This window comes from Salvelinus alpinus, chromosome 14 (genome assembly GCF_045679555.1).
Source record: "Salvelinus alpinus chromosome 14, SLU_Salpinus.1, whole genome shotgun sequence".
Classification (NCBI taxonomy): domain Eukaryota; kingdom Metazoa; phylum Chordata; class Actinopteri; order Salmoniformes; family Salmonidae; genus Salvelinus; species Salvelinus alpinus.
The window spans coordinates 56250732-56268938 of record NC_092099.1 but is presented as its reverse complement, the minus strand read 5'-3'; the positions used below and the strand labels follow the sequence as shown (position 1 = coordinate 56268938).

General features: G+C 47.4%; 1 protein-coding gene across 1 annotated transcript in view; it reads left to right on the top strand.

Annotated features, from left to right (window-relative positions):
• map3k13 (mitogen-activated protein kinase kinase kinase 13) overlaps positions 1-18207 on the top strand; it is a 158715-nt gene that overhangs the window by 123133 nt on the left and 17375 nt on the right. Inside the window, exons 10-13 of the mRNA XM_071341929.1 lie at positions 14812-14958; positions 15121-15922; positions 16515-16585; positions 16840-17131. Of these exons, the coding sequence (XP_071198030.1) occupies positions 14812-14958; positions 15121-15922; positions 16515-16585; positions 16840-17131 (1312 nt within the window). The remainder of the gene's footprint in view (positions 1-14811; positions 14959-15120; positions 15923-16514; positions 16586-16839; positions 17132-18207) is intronic.

Sequence of the window (18207 nt, the reverse complement as noted above, 5' to 3'; positions counted from 1 at the left end):
GGGTTGAGGCCAATTTGCCACCGCTCTCACCTTGTCTGGATCCATCCGTATATGCCTTGCAGTGACGACGTATCCTAGGAAGGAGATGGTGGAGCGATGGAATTCACACTTCTCCGCTTTAATGAAAAGCTGGTTCTCCAGGAGACGCTGAAGGTCCTGTCGGACGTGTTCTTGAGCTGAACGGGAAAAGACAAGGATGTCGTTGAGGTAGACAAACAAAAACCGGTTCAGCATGTGATGGAGCTCTAGAACACAGCCGGAGCGTTGGTTAGTCCGAATGGCATAACCAAGTACTCGCCTGTTAACCGTGTTAAACTTCTTATGGCTGAGATCCCGTTAACGGGATCGACTTGACAACAGCCAGTGAAAGTGCAGGGCGCCAAATTCAAACAACAGAAATCTCATAATTAAAATTCCTCGAACATACAAGTATTTTACACCATTTTAAAAAGAAAGTTGTTGTAAATCCAGCCACCGCGTCCGATTTCAAAAAGGCTTTACTACGAAAGCACACCAAACGATTATGTTAGGTCAGTACCTAGTCACAGAAAAACACAGCCATTTTACAGCCAAAGACAGGAGTCACAAAAAGCAGAAATAGAGATAAAATTAATCACAAACTTTTGATCTTCATCAGATGACACTCATAGGACTTCATGTTACACAATACATGTATGTTTTGTTCTGTAAAGTTCATATTTATATCCAAAAATCTCAGTTTACATTGGCGCATTATGTTCAGTAATGTTTTGCCTCCAAAACATCCGGTGATTTTGCAGAGAGCCACATCCATTTACAGAAATACTCATAATAAACATTGATAAAAGATACAAGTATTATACATGGAACTTTAGATCAACTTTTCCTTAATGCAACCGCTGTGTCAGATTTCAAAAAAACTTTACCGAAAAAGCACACCATGCTATAATCTGAGTACAGCGCTCAGATTCCAAACAAGCCATACAGATATCCACCATGTTGTGGAGTCAACAGAAGCCAGAAATAGTATTATAAATATTCACTTACCTTTGATGATCTTCATCAGAATGCACTCCCAGGAATCCCAGTTCCACAATAAATGTTTGTTTTGTTTGATAACGTCCATAATTTATGTCCAAATACCTCCTTTTTGTTCGCGTGTTTAGTACACTAATCCAAATGCGCAGGCACTAGGTCCAGACAAAGTCAAAAAATTCCATCACAGTTCGTAGAAACATGTCAAACGGTGTATAGAATCAATCTTTAGGATGTTTTTAACATAAATCTTCTATAATGTTTCAACCTGGAGAATTCCTTTGTCTTCAGAAATGCGATGGAACGCAGGTCGCTCTCATGGGAGCGCGCGTGGTCAGCTCATGCCAGACACCTGACTCAAAGAGCTCTCCTTCCCTCATTCTTCACAGTAGAAGCATCAAACAAGGTTCTAAAGACTGTTGACATCTAGTGGAAGCCTTAGGAAGTACAATATGACCCCAAAGACACAGTATATTGGATAAGCAAACCTACAAACCTCAGATTTCCCACTTCCTGGTTGGATTTTTTCTCAGGTTTTTTGCCTGCCATATGAGTTCTGTTATACTCAGACATCATTCAAACAGTTTTAGAAACTTCAGAGTGTTTTCTATCGAAATCTAATAATACTATGCATATTTTAGCTTCTGGGACTGAGTTGCAGGCAGTACTCTGGGCACCTTATTCATCCAAGCAACTCAATACTGCCCCCAGCCATAAGAAGTTAAAGGCTGTCTTCCACTCGTCTCCTTCCCGTATACGAACCAGATGTTAAGCTTTCCGAAGCTCCAACTTTGAGAAGATGGTCGCTCCCTGAAGAGGTTCGAAAGCCGAGGGAGGAGATGAGGGGTAGAGGGTAAAGATTTTTAACCGTGATGTCATTAAGGCCCCATTAGTCGATACACGGGCACAGGGTTTTGTCCTTCTCCACAAAGAAGAACCCTGCCCGGCTGGAGAGGCAGATGGATGAACACTTCCTGTCCTCAATGTACACCTCCATTGTGTTGGTCTCCGGACCCGACAGGGAGTAAAGCTGACCCCGAGGTGGTGGAGTGCCCTGGAGAAGAAGAAGGTCAATGGCGCAGTCAGAGGTTCGATGCGGAGGGAGAGACGTAGCACGGGCCTTGTTGAAGACCTCCCGGAGGTCCAGGTACTCCGCAGGAATGCCAGAGAGATCCGAGGCTTCTCCCAAGCCTGCAGGGAAAACGTCCCGGGGCAGGCTGTGCCAACTTAAGACAATGCGCATGGCAGAACGGGCTCCAACCCATGACAGAACCAGTAGCCCAGTCAGTCAGGGGATTGCCATGAATACCCCAAAACCACGAGTACATGGGGAGATTCTATGAGCAGGAGCCGCATACACTCACTGTGATTTCGTGATACTCGTCGGTTGATAGGAACCTATTGCGGGTGACTCTGCCAATAGAGCACCCATCCAGCGCTCTGATGGGATTGGAGAGGGGTTGAGTGGAGATACCCAGCTCCGACACGAGGTAGCGTCGATAAAGCTCTCGTCGGCCCCAGAGTCAATGAGCACCAAAAGAGATTTGGCCTGGTCTCCCCACAATAGGGTGGCATGGACTGGGGTACGAGTAATGGGAGATTGGAAACCCCTGTACGGCTCACCAGAGTACTCATACCTACTGATGAGACTGGTCTTTTTAATGGACAGGTGGTAATATAATGTCCTGTAGTCCCGCAATACAGACAGCTCCTGGTGTTCAGTCTGTGTAAACGTTCGTCTGGAGACAAGCTAGGCCTTCCCAGTAGCTTGTGTTCTGGAGAAGGCTAGTCAACCGCCCTCTGTGATTCCCGTGGGCACTCGGGTGACATCGGATTCTCTCGGTAAGGTGGACGTCGGGAACTTCCGTGATTCCTCGGAGGCGAGGTTGGAGTAGTGGATGAGTGAGTGTGACCAGGAACAGACTTCTCCCTCCTACGTTCCCGTAGCCGGCCTTCGATCCATAAGGTCATGGTGATGAGGGAGTCGAGGTCCATGGGAAAGTTCCCTGGCAGCGAGCTCGTCTTTAACCTCCTCCGATAATCCGTGAAGGAACGTGTCGAAAAGAGATTCCGTGTTCCAGCGGCCAACATGCGAAAATCTACCGCATAGTCTGCTACACTGCGGGAGTTTTGACGCAGTCGGTGTAGCTTCCAAGCAGCCTTTCTCCCGGACAACGGAGAATCGAACACCACAAACTCCTCCAGACTGAGGCAAATGGTGGATTGTTGCTCCCACACCAATGTTGCCCAGGCGAGAGCCCTCCCGGGCATCAGCGTTATAAGATACGCTATTTTCGAGCGATCTTCAAGCAATCTGAGGGAAACAAAGAAGGCTGCAGCTCAATGATGAGGGAGCACTGGGAGAGAAACGCTCGGCAGTTTCCTGAATCTCCAGCGTAGTGCTCTGGAGGAGGTAGGCGTGGTTCTCGGGAAGCCGGGATAGGCTGGGGAAAAGCGCCGCTGGTAGCAGGGTTACTGAGTGTCTAGGGGGTTACCTTAGAGGCTTGCTGCCTAGTAGAATTTCCGCGGAATTACTCCTGCAATGCATGAAAGCGCGGGCGTGGCATTCTTCCGAGTTCTGGAATCCTTCCATAAGGTTTTGAAGTAATTCCTGTCTTCCAATAGTGGCTCCTTGGGGGGAGACAGCTGGTCTGAGTCTGCTGGGTCGGTCATGGCCAGTTTATACTAACACGACTCAGGATATGACCCAGATGCAGACACAGGAGACGGAAGGTTCAATGCACAGAGTAGTTTATTAAACCACAGGAGGCAAAGGACAGGTCGAGGACAGGGAGAGGTTCGTAACCAGGTCAGAGTTAGATTGGTACAGGATGGCAGGAAGGCTCAGGGTCAGGGCAGGCAGAAATGGTCAGAACCGGGAGGACTAGAAAACAGGAACTAGAGAACTGGAGTTCGGAGAAACACTCTGGTAGGCTTGACGAGACAAGACGAACTAGCAACAGACAAACAGAAAACGCAGGTATAAAACCATGGGGGAGATGGGAGACACCTGGTGGAGGGTGGAGACAAGCACAAAGACAGGGGAAACAGATGAGGGTGTGACAATGTGTTGGGGTTGACATCCATTCAAGCATTATACTTCAATTTTTACCTCAACATATTATGAAATACACATAAAAGTATTCTAAATATAGGCACATTTTTCTGGGGGGCAATAAGGAGACATGGGATCTTTCCCTCACGGCCCTTTCACCCACACATTTCCAATTCCATTCTTTTGGTCGAGTTGATTTACCTCTTTACCACATCTATGTAAGATTTTAATTTGACCAGATTCTCACAGCAGGAATATAATCCTGCAGCAATTGGAAAATGTGCATTTTTGTGTGGATTATAATGAATGTACATTTTTGTAACGGTTGTTAATTTTTTTGTAAGGCCAAATCAACTATACATTTTTAAATTGGAAATTACAAACTTAAGACGCCTTTTTAAACCTCGAATACATTACAAGTTTGCATTTCCTGCTTAGCAGCACATTTCCTTGCACAACGGGATCAAAATAAGATCCTACATCTGTACTACACCTTCATCATACTACTGTTATAGAGTCAAAATGGAGTCCATACTAGCCAAACAATTATAATATGAATCAAAATAATACACCCTAGATTGTCTAAACTCTCTCATAGACACTAGCAATATGGACCCTACATTATACTGTACTACTGTTATAGGAAGAACAGGAGGGCGATATGCACAAGTTACGTCATCAGTCTGCCACACTGCAGCTGGAAACACTTGATTTGTTCTATTTTACTGAAACATAACCAATATTCGTTAAATATTAACGCGGTTCGCTTTTAACTGCTAGGAACGCTATTTCTTGTCCCGGAATCCCGCTTAACAGACAGGTTGAAGCCTGCTTGACACAGCCTCTAAGCTGCTAGCCATCATGCTAACAAAGTTGGTACCAGATTAGTTTTGCAATGGAGCCTCTTTGTCTGGAGAAATAAATGAACGGTTCCAGCTCTGTAGGAGCTGTATAAATTACACTTTGTTTCGGGACAAACCGGATCACTCAGTTCCAATGCAGACATTGTTTACTTGCCGAGGATTATAGGCTTGAGGTGACTTCCTTGATCACGCAGGTCGCCAGCCTAAGTAAGAAACTGGGGAAAACGCAGAGTGGAATGTTTACCTTTTCTACGCCGGTGGCTAGACGGCGTTCGCGCTTGTTGGATGCATCTCTGCCTTGTCGTTTGTCATTATCCGACTGGCCGGTATTACCCATCTGATAGCGGAGTCGAAGCAGTCTACACTCCCAACGAGAGGCCCGGAGCGGATACAAACAACGAATAGTTTTGCCGCCCTGGAGCCTGATCTTCCTGCATCTTCGTCACTGGGAGTACCTGTGTCTGCGGCCACAGTGCCTACTCCTACGGTTTCGGAGTCGACGTCGGCAACCTTCCATCCCTGCTCTGGATTGCTTCTCCAACTGTCGGAGGTCTGCACCAGGCGCCGGGAGCAACGGGCTCAAGTTATCTCGCCTCTCGCACATAAAGGCTTCCCCGAATCCTGTGAAATGTGGGAGTGGGCAGATTTCCTCGTCCTTCTCGGTAGCCATGGTTTTGGGCAGTTCCATGGTAAGAAATGTGACCGTTCCCAGTGCAAACACAATGTCCTATCCCGGAGCTTGAGTAAATGACATTAATAAGCTGCTCCCGAATGTACTACGTCAGGACATGGAAATCGATTCTATCATAGTCCATGTGAGTTTTAATGACATTATGAAGGGCAGCTCTGAACAGTTGAAACTGGATTTTAAAGAGCTGATTGACTCTCTGCTAGACACTAATAAAAGACCCATCATAACTGGCCCTGTGACCTCTCTGATCATATCTGGCCCTGTGCCCTCTCTGATCATATCTGGCCCTGTGCCCTCTCTGATCATATCTGGCCCTGTGACCTCTCTGATCATATCTGGCCCTGTGCCCTCTCTGATCATATCTGGCCCTGTGACCTCTCTGATCATATCTGGCCCTGTGTCCTCTCTGATCATATCTGGCCCTGTGACCTCTCTGATCATATCTGGCCCTGTGCCCTCTCTGATCATATCTGGCCCTGTGCCCTCTCTGATCATATCTGGCCCTGTGCCCTCTCTGATCATATCTGGCCCTGTGACCTCTCTGATCATATCTGGCCCTGTGTCCTCTCTGATCATATCTGGCCCTGTACCCTCTCTGATCATATCTGGCCCTGTGCCCTATCTGATCATATCTGGCCCTGTGTCCTCTCTGATCATATCTGGCCCTGTGCCCTCTCTGATCATATCTGGCCCTGTGCCCTCTCTGATCATATCTGGCCCTGTGCCCTCTCTGATCATATCTGGCCCTGTGCCTTCTCGGATCATATCTGGCCCTGTGACCTCTCTGATCATATCTGGCCCTGTGCCCTCTCTGATCATATCTGGCCCTGTGCCCTCTCTGATCATATCTGGCCCTGTGCCCTCTCTGATCATATCTGTCCCTGTGCCCTCTCTGATCATATCTGGCCCTGTGTCCTCTCTGATCATATCTGGCCCTGTGACCTCTCGGATCATATCTGGCCCTGTGCCCTCTCTGATCATATCTGGCCCTGTGTTCTCTCTGATCATATCTGGCCCTGTGCCCTCTCTGATCATATCTGGCCCTGTGACCTCTCTGATCATATCTGGCCCTGTGACCTCTCTGATCATATCTGGCCCTGTGACCTCTCTGAATCATATCCGGCCCTGTGCCCTCTCTGATCATATCTGGCCCTCTCTGATCATATCTGGCCCTGTGACCTCTCTGATCATATCTGGCCCTCTCTGATCATATCTGGCCCTGTGCCCTCTCTGATCATATCTGGCCCTGTGTCCTCTCTGATCATATCTGGCCCTGTGTCCTCTCTGATCATATCTGGCCCATTGACCTCTCTGAATCATATCTGGCCCTCTCTGATCATATCTGGCCCTGTGCCCTCTCTGATCATATCTGGCCCTGTGCCCTCTCTGATCATATCTGGCCCTGTGTCCTCTCTGATCATATCTGGCCCTGTGTCCTCTCTGATCATATCTGGCCCAGTGACCTCTCTGAATCATATCTGGCCCTCTCTGATCATATCTGTCCCTGTGCCCTCTCTGATCATATCTGGCCCTGTGCCCTCTCTGATCATATCTGGCCCTGTGTCCTCTCTGATCATATCTGGCCCTGTGCCCTCTCTGATCATATCTGGCCCTGTGACCTCTCTGATCATATCTGGCCCTGTGACCTCTCTGATCATATCTGGCCCTGTGACCTCTCTGAATCATATCTGGCCCTGTGCCCTCTCTGATCATATCTGGCCCTCTCTGATCATATCTGGCCCTGTGACCTCTCTGATCATATCTGGCCCTCTCTGATCATATCTGGCCCTGTGACCTCTCTGATCATATCTGGCCCTGTGTCCTCTCTGATCATATCTGGCCCTGTGACCTCTCTGATCATATCTGGCCCTGTGCCCTCTCTGATCATATCTGGCCCTGTGCCCTCTCTGATCATATCTGGCCCTGTGCCCTCTCTGATCATATCTGGCCCTGTGACCTCTCTGATCATATCTGGCCCTGTGTCCTCTCTGATCATATCTGGCCCTGTACCCTCTCTGATCATATCTGGCCCTGTGCCCTATCTGATCATATCTGGCCCTGTGTCCTCTCTGATCATATCTGGCCCTGTGCCCTCTCTGATCATATCTGGCCCTGTGCCCTCTCTGATCATATCTGGCCCTGTGCCCTCTCTGATCATATCTGGCCCTGTGCCTTCTCGGATCATATCTGGCCCTGTGACCTCTCTGATCATATCTGGCCCTGTGCCCTCTCTGATCATATCTGGCCCTGTGCCCTCTCTGATCATATCTGGCCCTGTGCCCTCTCTGATCATATCTGTCCCTGTGCCCTCTCTGATCATATCTGGCCCTTTGTCCTCTCTGATCATATCTGGCCCTGTGACCTCTCGGATCATATCTGGCCCTGTGCCCTCTCTGATCATATCTGGCCCTGTGTTCTCTCTGATCATATCTGGCCCTGTGCCCTCTCTGATCATATCTGGCCCTGTGACCTCTCTGATCATATCTGGCCCTGTGACCTCTCTGATCATATCTGGCCCTGTGATCTCTCTGAATCATATCCGGCCCTGTGCCCTCTCTGATCATATCTGGCCCTCTCTGATCATATCTGGCCCTGTGACCTCTCTGATCATATCTGGCCCTCTCTGATCATATCTGGCCCTGTGCCCTCTCTGATCATATCTGGCCCTGTGTCCTCTCTGATCATATCTGGCCCTGTGTCCTCTCTGATCATATCTGGCCCAGTGACCTCTCTGAATCATATCTGGCCCTCTCTGATCATATCTGGCCCTGTGCCCTCTCTGATCATATCTGGCCCTGTGCCCTCTCTGATCATATCTGGCCCTGTGTCCTCTCTGATCATATCTGGCCCTGTGTCCTCTCTGATCATATTACATTTACATTTAAGTCATTTAGCAGACGCTCTTATCCAGAGCGACTTACAAGTTGGTGCATTCACCTTATGATATCCAGTGGAACAACCACTTTACAATAGTGCATCTAACTCTTTTAAGGGGGGGGGGGGGGGTTAGAAGGATTACTTTATCCTATCCTAGGTATTCCTTAAAGAGGTGGTGTTTCAGGTGTTTCCGGAAGGTGGTGATTGACTCCGCTGACCTGGCGTCGTGGGGGAGTTTGTTCCACCATTGGGGTGCCAGAGCAGCGAACAGTTTTGACTGGGCTGAGCGGGAGCTGTACTTCCTCAGAGGTAGGGAGGCGAGCAGGCCAGAGGTGGATGAACGCAGTGCCCTTGTTTGGGTGTAGGGCCTGATCAGAGCCTGAAGGTACGGAGGTGCCGTTCCCCTCACAGCTCCGTAGGCAAGCACCATGGTCTTGTAGCGGATGCGAGCTTCAACTGGAAGCCAGTGGAGAGAGCGGGGTGACGTGAGAGAACTTGGGAAGGTTGAACACCAGACGGGCTGCGGCGTTCTGGATGAGTTGTAGGGGTTTAATGGCACAGGCAGGGAGCCCAGCCAACAGCGAGTTGCAGTAGTCCAGACGGGAGATGACAAGTGCCTGGATTAGGACCTGCGCCGCTTCCTGTGTGAGGCAGGGTCGTACTCTGCGAATGTTGTAGAGCATGAACCTACAGGAACGGGTCACCGCCTTGATGTTAGTTGAGAACGACAGCGTGTTGTCCAGGATGGCGCCAAGGTTCTTAGCACTCTGGGAGGAGGACACAATGGAGTTGTCAACCGTGATGGCGAGATCATGGAACGGGCAGTCCTTCCCCGGGAGGAAGAGCAGCTCCGTCTTGCCGAGGTTCAGCTTGAGGTGGTGATCCGTCATCCACACTGATATGTCTGCCAGACATGCAGAGATGCGATTCGCCACCTGGTTATCAGAAGGGGGAAAGGAGAAGATTATATCTGGCCCAGTGACCTCTCTGAATCATATCTGGCCCTCTCTGATCATATCTGGCCCTGTGCCCTCTCTGATCATATCTGGCCCTGTGCCCTCTCTGATCATATCTGGCCCTGTGTCCTCTCTGATCATATCTGGCCCTGTGCCCTCTCTGATCATATCTGGCCCTGTGACCTCTCTGATCATATCTGGCCCTGTGACCTCTCTGATCATATCTGGCCCTGTGACCTCTCTGAATCATATCTGGCCCTGTGCCCTCTCTGATCATATCTGGCCCTCTCTGATCATATCTGGCCCTGTGACCTCTCTGATCATATCTGGCCCTCTCTGATCATATCTGGCCCTGTGCCCTCTCTGATCATATCTGGCCCTGTGTCCTCTCTGATCATATCTGGCCCTGTGTCCTCTCTGATCATATCTGGCCCAGTGACCTCTCTGAATCATATCTGGCCCTCTTTGATCATATCTGGCCCTGTGCCCTCTCTGATCATATCTGGCCCTGTGTCCTCTCTGATCATATCTGGCCCTGTGTCCTCTCTGATCATATCTGGCCCAGTGACCTCTCTGAATCATGGCATTGAAAGCTTTAGCAGGATTCTTTCTCTTCACAACTGGCTACGTGATTATTGCAGCTCAATGGGTGTAACTTTTGTTGACCATTTCGATACCTTTTGGAAACATGACAGGTTTTATAAGGAGGATGGGATCCAACCAAATAATTTGGGTTCCTGGATCCTTTCACAGCATTATAAGGCTGCGTTGAGACAATGACTTTAGAAAAGTATTTAGTCAGCCACCAAGTTCTCCCACTTAAAAAGATGAAAATCACATTGTAGGATTTTTTTCATGAAATCAAAAATGTACTAATAACAGATGACATTCATATCTCTGAAACTTACTTAGATAATACCCTTGATGATACAGTGGTAGCAATACAAGGTTATAACATTTACAGAAAAGACAGAAATACCAAAGGTGGATGTGTTGTGGTTTATATTCAGAACCACATTCCTGTAAAGCTTAGAGAGGATCTCATGATAAATACTGTTGAAGTAATATGGCTACAGGTTCATCTGCTTTACCTAAAGCCCATTCTGGTGGGAAGCTGCTATAGACCACCAAGTGCTAACAGTCAGTATCTGGATAACATGTGTGAAATGCTTGATAATGTATGTGATATCAACAGAGAGGTATATTTTCTGGGTGATTTAAATATTGACTGGCTTTCATCAAGCTGCCCACTCAAGAAAACGCATCAAACTGTAACCAGTGCCTGCAACCTGGTTCAGGTCATCAGTCAACCTACCAGAGTCGTTATAAACAGCACAGGAATTAAATCCTGTATTGATCACATCTTTACTAATGCTGCAGAAATTAGCTATAGTAGCCATATCTAGTTAAACCAAAGTTCCAAAGACTGGGCCTAATATAGTGTATAAGAGGTCATACAATACGTTTTGTAGTGAATCATATGTTGTTGATGTAAATAATATTTGTTGGTCTGTGGTGTGTAATGAGAAGAAACTAGACACTGCACTTGACACATTTAAGACATTTCTTATTCCAGTTACTAATAAGCACCCATTAAGAAAATGACTATTAAAACTGTTAAATCTCCTTGGATTGATGAGGAATTGAAAAATGGAATGGTTGAGAGGGATGAGGCTAAAGGTCTGGCAAATAAGTCTGGCTGCACAACCGATTGGCAAACATACTGCAAATTAAGAAATCATGTGACAAAACTGAATGAAAAGAAGAAGAAACTACACTATAAAACAAAGATAAATTACATAAAGAATGATAGGAAAAAGATTTGGAGCACCTTAAATGAACTGATGATCTGAGGCAAACTCATCACAAAACCAACTGATATTACCAACTACTTTAATTATTTTTTTATTGGCAAGATTATCACATTTAGGCATATGACATGCCAGCAACAAACGCTGACACTAAGTATATCTGACCAAATTAGAAAGACAAGCATTGTAATTTTGAATTCCGTAAAATGAGTGTTGAAGAGGTGAAAAAATGATTGTTGTCTATCAACAATGACAAGCCACCGGGGTCTGACAACTTGGATGGAAAATTACTGAGGATATTAGCGGACAATATTGCCACTCCTATTTGCCATATCTATTTAAGACTACTAGAAAGTGTGTCCCTCAGGCTTATAGGGAAGGACATTCAACCAGTACAGCACTTACACATATAACTGATGATTGGCTGAGAGAAATTGATGCTAAAAAGATTGGGGGGGCTGTTTTGTTAGGCGGCTTTTGCAATTATCGATCTTTTTTTATTTTTTATAGGTTTGACATCATCGATCATAGTCTGCTGCTGGAAAAACATATGTGTTATGGCTTTACACCCCCTGGTATATTGTGGATAAAGAGTTACCTGTCTAACAGAACACAGAGGGTGTTCTTTAATGGAAGCCTCTCCAACATAATCCAGGTAGAATCAGGAATTCCCCAGGGCAGCTGTCTAGGCCCATTACTTTTTTCAATTTTTACTAACGACATGCCACTGGATTTTTAGTAAGGCCAGTGTGTCTATGTATGCGGATGACTCAACACTATACACGTCAGCTATTACAGCGACTGAAATGACTGCAACACCTAACAAAGAGCTGCAGTTAGTTTCAGAGTGGGTGGCAAGGAATAAGTTAGCACTAAATATTTCTAAAACTAAAAAACATTGTATTTGGGACAAATCATTCACTAAACCCTAAACCTTGTAATAAATAATGTGGAAATTGAGCAAATTGAGATGACTAAACTGCTTGGAGTTACCCTGGATTGTAAACTGTCATAGTCAAAACAGCAGTAGCTAAGATGGTGAGAAATCTGTCCATAATAAAGCGCTGCTCTACCTTCTTAACAACACTATCAACAAGGCAGGTCCTACAGGCCCTAGTCTCTACCTTCTTAACAACACTATCAACAAGGCAGGTCCTACAGGCCCTAGTTTCTACCTTCTTAACAACACTATCAACAAGGCAGGTCCTACAGGCCCTAGTTTTGTCTGTTCAGTCATGTGGTCAGCTGCCACAAAAATGCTGGCCCTTGGATGTACACAGAGAGCTAACATTAATAATATGCATGTCAATCTCTCCTGGCTCAAAGTGGAGGAGAGATTGACTTCATCACTGCTTGTATTTATGAGAGGTATTGACATGTTGAATGCACTGAGCTGTCTGAACTACTAGCACACAGCTCAGACACCCATGCATACCCCTCAGGACATGTCACCAGAGGTCTCTTCACAGTCCACCCATGCATACCCCACAAGACATGCCACCAGAGGTCTCTTCACAGTCCCCAAGTCCAGAACAGACTATGGGAGGGGCACAGTACTACATAGAGCCATTTTTAATTTATTTTTAATTTCACCTTTATTTAACCAGTTAAGCCAGTTGAGAACAAGTTCTCATTTGCAATTGCGACCTGGCCAAGATAAAGCATAGCAATTCGACACATACGACAACACAGAGTTACACATGGAATAAATAAAACATACAGTCAATAATACAGTAGAAAAAAAGAAAACAAGAAGTCTATATACAGTGAGTGCAAATGAGGTAAGATAAGGGAGGTAAAGCAATAAATAGGCCATTGTGGCGAAATAATTACAATATAGCAATTAAACACTGGAATGGTAGATGTGCAGAAGATGAATGTGCAAGTAGAGATACTGTGGTGCAAAGGAGCAAGATAAATAAATAAATACAGTATGGGGATGAGGTAGATAGATGGGCTGTTTACAGATGGGCTGTGTACAGGTGCAGTGATCTGTGAGCTGCTCTGACAGCTGGTGCTTAAAGCTAGTGGGGGAGATATGAGTCTCCAGCCTCAGTGATTTTTGCATTTCGTTCCCGTCATTGACAGCAGAGACCTGGAAGGAAAGGCGGCCAAATTAGGAATTGGCTTTGGGGGTGACCAGGGAAATATACCTGCTGGAACGCGTGCTACGAGTGGTTGCTGCTATTGTGACTAGTGAGCTGAGATAAGGCAGGGCTTTACCTAGCAGAGACTTGTAGATAACCTGTAGCCAGTGGGTTTGGCGACGAGTATGAAGCGAGGGCCAACCAACGAGAGGGTACAGGTCGCAGTGGTGGGTAGTGTATGGGGCTTTGGTGACAAAACGGATGGCACTGTGATAGACTGCATCCAATTTATTGAGTAGAGTGTTGGAGGCTATTTTATAGATGACATCGCTGAAGTCGAGGATCGGTAGGATGGTCCGTTTTACGAGGGTATGTTTGTCAGCATGAGTTAAGGATGCTTTGTTGCGATATAGGAAGCCGATTCTAGATTTAATTTTGGATTGGAGATGCTTAATGTGAGTCTGGAAGGAGAGTTTACAGTCTAACCAGACACCTAGGTATTTGTAGTTGTCCACATATTCTAAGTCAGAGCCGTCCAGAGTAGTGATGCTAGTCAGGCGGGCGGGTGCGGGCAGCGATCGGTTGAAGAGCATGCATTTAGTTTTACTTGCATTTAAGAGCAGTTCGAGGCCACGGAAGGAGAGTTGTATGGCATTGAAGCTTGTCTGGAGGTTAGTTAACACAGTGTCCAAAGAAGGGCCAGAAGTATACAGAATGCTGTTGTCTGCGTAGAGGTGGATCAGAGAATCACCATCAGCAAGAGTGACATCAATGATGTATACAGAGAAGAGAGTCGGGCCGAGAATTGAACCCCGTGGCACCCCCATCGAGGCTGCCAGAGGTCCGGACCATGACTACATGGAACTCTATTCCACATCAAGTAACTCAGTAAAATTTGATAACAGTACACCTTATGGAACAGCAGGGACTGAAGCAACACAAACATAGGCACAGACACATGCATACAGACACAATAACATACTCACTATACACACACGTACACGTGGCCTTTCTCTTGCATTTCAAAAATGATGGAACAAAAACAAATTGCATGTTTTTTTCTTTGTATTATCTTTTACCAGATCTAATTTGTTATGTTCTCCTACATTCATTTCACATTTCCACAAACTTCAAAGTGTTTCCTTTCAAATGGTATCAATAATATGCACATCCTTGCTTCAGGTCCTGAGCTACAGGCAGTTAGATTTGGGTATGTTATTTTAGGAGAAAATTGAAAAAAAGGGTCTGATCCTTAAGAGGTTTTACGGTGTTAATTTTGACAGCTGTGGTAATTATATAGAGTCTGTTAGTCTGTTTCTGCTCTCTGGGTGACAAGGCATGACAGACTAATGCTGGGTTAGGGTTAGGCATCTGTCAATAGGCTGTCAATGTCTCCAGATCTCCAACACAGTTTGCCTGAGTCATCAGTGTCTCATCACTCCATAAACCCCCCGTAGGAGAGAGCTGGCTGTGGAGAAGAAGTATCCAGGTAACTACAAGCGTTCCCACCTGGTGCGTCCCATCGTCAGGCCCAACGCCGTAGAGAAATTCATCAAGAAGAAAGGCAGCATTTCCCACAAGACTGGGATGCCCCCTGCTAAGAGGTCAGAGGTCACTTTATAAAAGATGATGAATGTATGGACAGGGTTTACTTCTCCCTCATACCGTTTATGTTCCTGGACGAGTATGTTTGTATTGTTTTATAAGCAGTGTTAGTATACTACTACTGACACCACACCCTGACCTTTAACCTCTGACCCCTCAAGGCCGGACCTGCTGCGTTCCGAAGGTATCCTCAGTGTGGAGGTGCTCTCATCCCCCTCGCCCCTCTCTGCCAGCCCCAAGGTTTCCACACCACCTGGCAAGCAGAGATACCGCAGCAAGCCCCGGCACCGCCGTGCCAACAGCAAGGGTTCCCACAGCGACTTCCCCGGGGTTCTGAAGACCGGGCCGGGGGCGGAAGCTACGGAGGAGCAACAACCCCTCAAAGACCACTACCAGCCCCAGCCTCTAGGGGAGCACTACCATCATCCTGCCACCGGGTGTGCTGTCCAAGAGCACTACAAGCACCACCACCACCCCCCACCACAGGGCCCTCTGCTGCCCCTGAAGAACAGAGAGGAAGGGGTGGTCAACTGTGCCAACAACCTGCGTTACTTCGGCCCGGCCGCGGCCCTGCGAAGCCCCCAGACAGACCACCTCCAACGCCGCCTGTCCGGCACCAGCCCTGACCTCATCTCTATGGCCGTGGTGTCAGACTCACGCCAGCGCAGCATCTCTGTGTCAGGCCCCAGGGGTCCCGGGGGGAGGGGTGGGACACTGTGTCCCTGCTGCCTGACACACCCCTTCCCAGGCTGCCTGCACTGCCAGGAGACCCCCCCGGCCCCCAGCCACCCAGAGCTGCCACACTACTCCCTGTTGTCCACCTGTCAGGGCTCGTCCCTCTCCCTGCCCAGAGGACCTGACCCCACGGCAGAGGGAGAGCAGCAGGAGAAGCAGGATACAGCTCGGAAGAGCAGCTTACCCTCTGGAGCTGGCCTCCCACGCAACCTCAGGCCCCTGAGGAAGGTAAGACAGAGACAGAGACAGAGAGAGAGGGGAGTTTTACCTCTTTCTGGGAGCGTCAAATATGTACAGTTATTAGTATAAATGCTGAGATTGCTCCCTAACCCTAACCCTGTCACTTCAGAGAATTGTACATTAGCAGAAGCCTATCTAAATTCTGTAGCCCAGTTCGTTCACACGGCTGACTGTCTTAAAGGGGATGACGTGGTTCCTCTGTAGCCCAGTTCGTTCACACGGCTGACTGTCTTAAAGGGGATGGTGGTTCCTCTGTAGCCCAGTTCGTTCACACGGCTGACTGTCTTAAAGGGGATGGTGGTTCCTCTGTAGCCCAGTTCGTTCACACGGCTGACTGTCTTAAAGGGGATGGTGGTTCCTCTGTAGCCCAGTTCGTTCACACGGCTGACTGTCTTAAAGGGGATGGTGGGTCCTCTGTAGCCCAGTTCGTTCACACGGCTGACTGTCTTAAAGGGGATGGTGGTTCCTCTGTAGCCCAGTTCGTTCACACGGCTGACTGTTTTTTAAAGTGCTTGTCTGTGAAGGAGGCTGGCCAGCAGGTGTTCTAATGTCTAACTGTCTGTCATTTCTCGTCCCTCAGGCTGGTGATGAGTCGTCAGAGGAGGAGGAGGGGGAGGTGGACAGTGAGGTGGAGTTTCCACGGAGACAGAGGTGAGAGGCTGCTCCTCATATGAATCGTTACTATAATTTTCATCACTGCTCCTCAGCTATTCATGTTCACAATCCTCCTCTAACCGGTTTTACCAGCTGACATATACAACTGGATTGATTCCTAACAGTTGTCTTTTACTCACATTAACTCTCTCTTCTCTCCTCTCTTTCCTCTCCCTCCTCCCCCTCCTCTTTCCTCCCCCTACTCCCTCTCTCTCCTATTTCTCCCTCTACCTCTCCTCCCCCTCCCCCAGACCTCACCGCTGTATGAGGTCGTTCCAGTCCTACTCCACCTTCAGCTCAGAGAACCTGTCTGTATCTGAGGAAGAGGAGGGCAACACCAGTGACCGCTCCCACAGCGGACCCCTGGAGCTCTTCTCAGCCTCTCAGGAGGACCACCTGGATGAGCTGCTATCCCACACACCTGACATCCCCATCGACATCAACACCCAGTCAGACGGCCTGTCTGATAAGGAGTGTGCTGTCCGCAGGGTCAAGACCCAGATCTCCCTGGGGAAACTGTGTTCTGATGAGCACAGCTATGAGGTGAGGCGAAAGAGAGCGCGAGAGAGACATACAAATTGCAATTGGCTAAACCTAAACTCTTTAACATCATCCTCAGCTCTGGCATCTTCCCCAATATTTGGAACCAAGGACTGATCACCCCAATCCATAAAAGTGGAAACAAATTTGACCTCAATAACTACCGTGGGATATGCGTCAACAGCAACCTTGGAAAAATCCTCTGCATTATCAATAACAGCAGACTTGTACATTTCCTCAGAGAAAACAATGTACTGAGCAAATGTCAAATTGGCTTTTAACCAAATTACCGTACGACAGACCACGTATTCACCCTGCACACCCTAATTGACAATCAAACAAACCAAAACAAAGGCAAAGTCTTCTCATGCTTTGTTGACTTCAAAAAAGCTTTTGACTCAATTTGGCATGAGGGTCTGCTATACAAATTGATGGAAAGTGGTGTTGGGGGAAAAACATACAACATTATAAAATCCATGTACACAAACAACAAGTCTGCGGTTAAAATAGGCAAAAAACACACATTACTTTCCACAGGGCCGTGGGGTGAGACAGGGATGCAGCTTGAGCCCCACCCTCTTCAACATATATATCAACAAATTGGCGAGGGCACTAGAACATTCTGCAGCATGTGGGCTCACCCCACTAGAATCTGAAATAAAATGTCTACTGTTTGCTGATGATCTGGTGCTTCTGTCACCAACCAAGGAGGGCCTACAGCAGCACCTAGATCTTCTGCACAGATTCTGCCAGACCTGGGCCCTGACACTAAATCTCAGTAAGACCAAAATAATGGTGTTCCAAAAAAGGTCCAGTCGCCAGGACCAAAAATACAAATTCCATCTAGACACCGTTGTCCTAGAACACACAAAAAACTATACATACCTCGGCCTAAACATCAGCAACACAGGTAACTTCCACAAAACTGTGAACGATCTGAGAGACAAGGCAAGAAGGGCCTTCTATGCCATCAAAAGAAACATAAATTTCAACATACCAATTAGGATCTGGCTAAAAATACTTGAATCAGTTATAGAACCCATTGCCCTTTATGGTTGTGAGGTCTGGGGTCCCCTCAC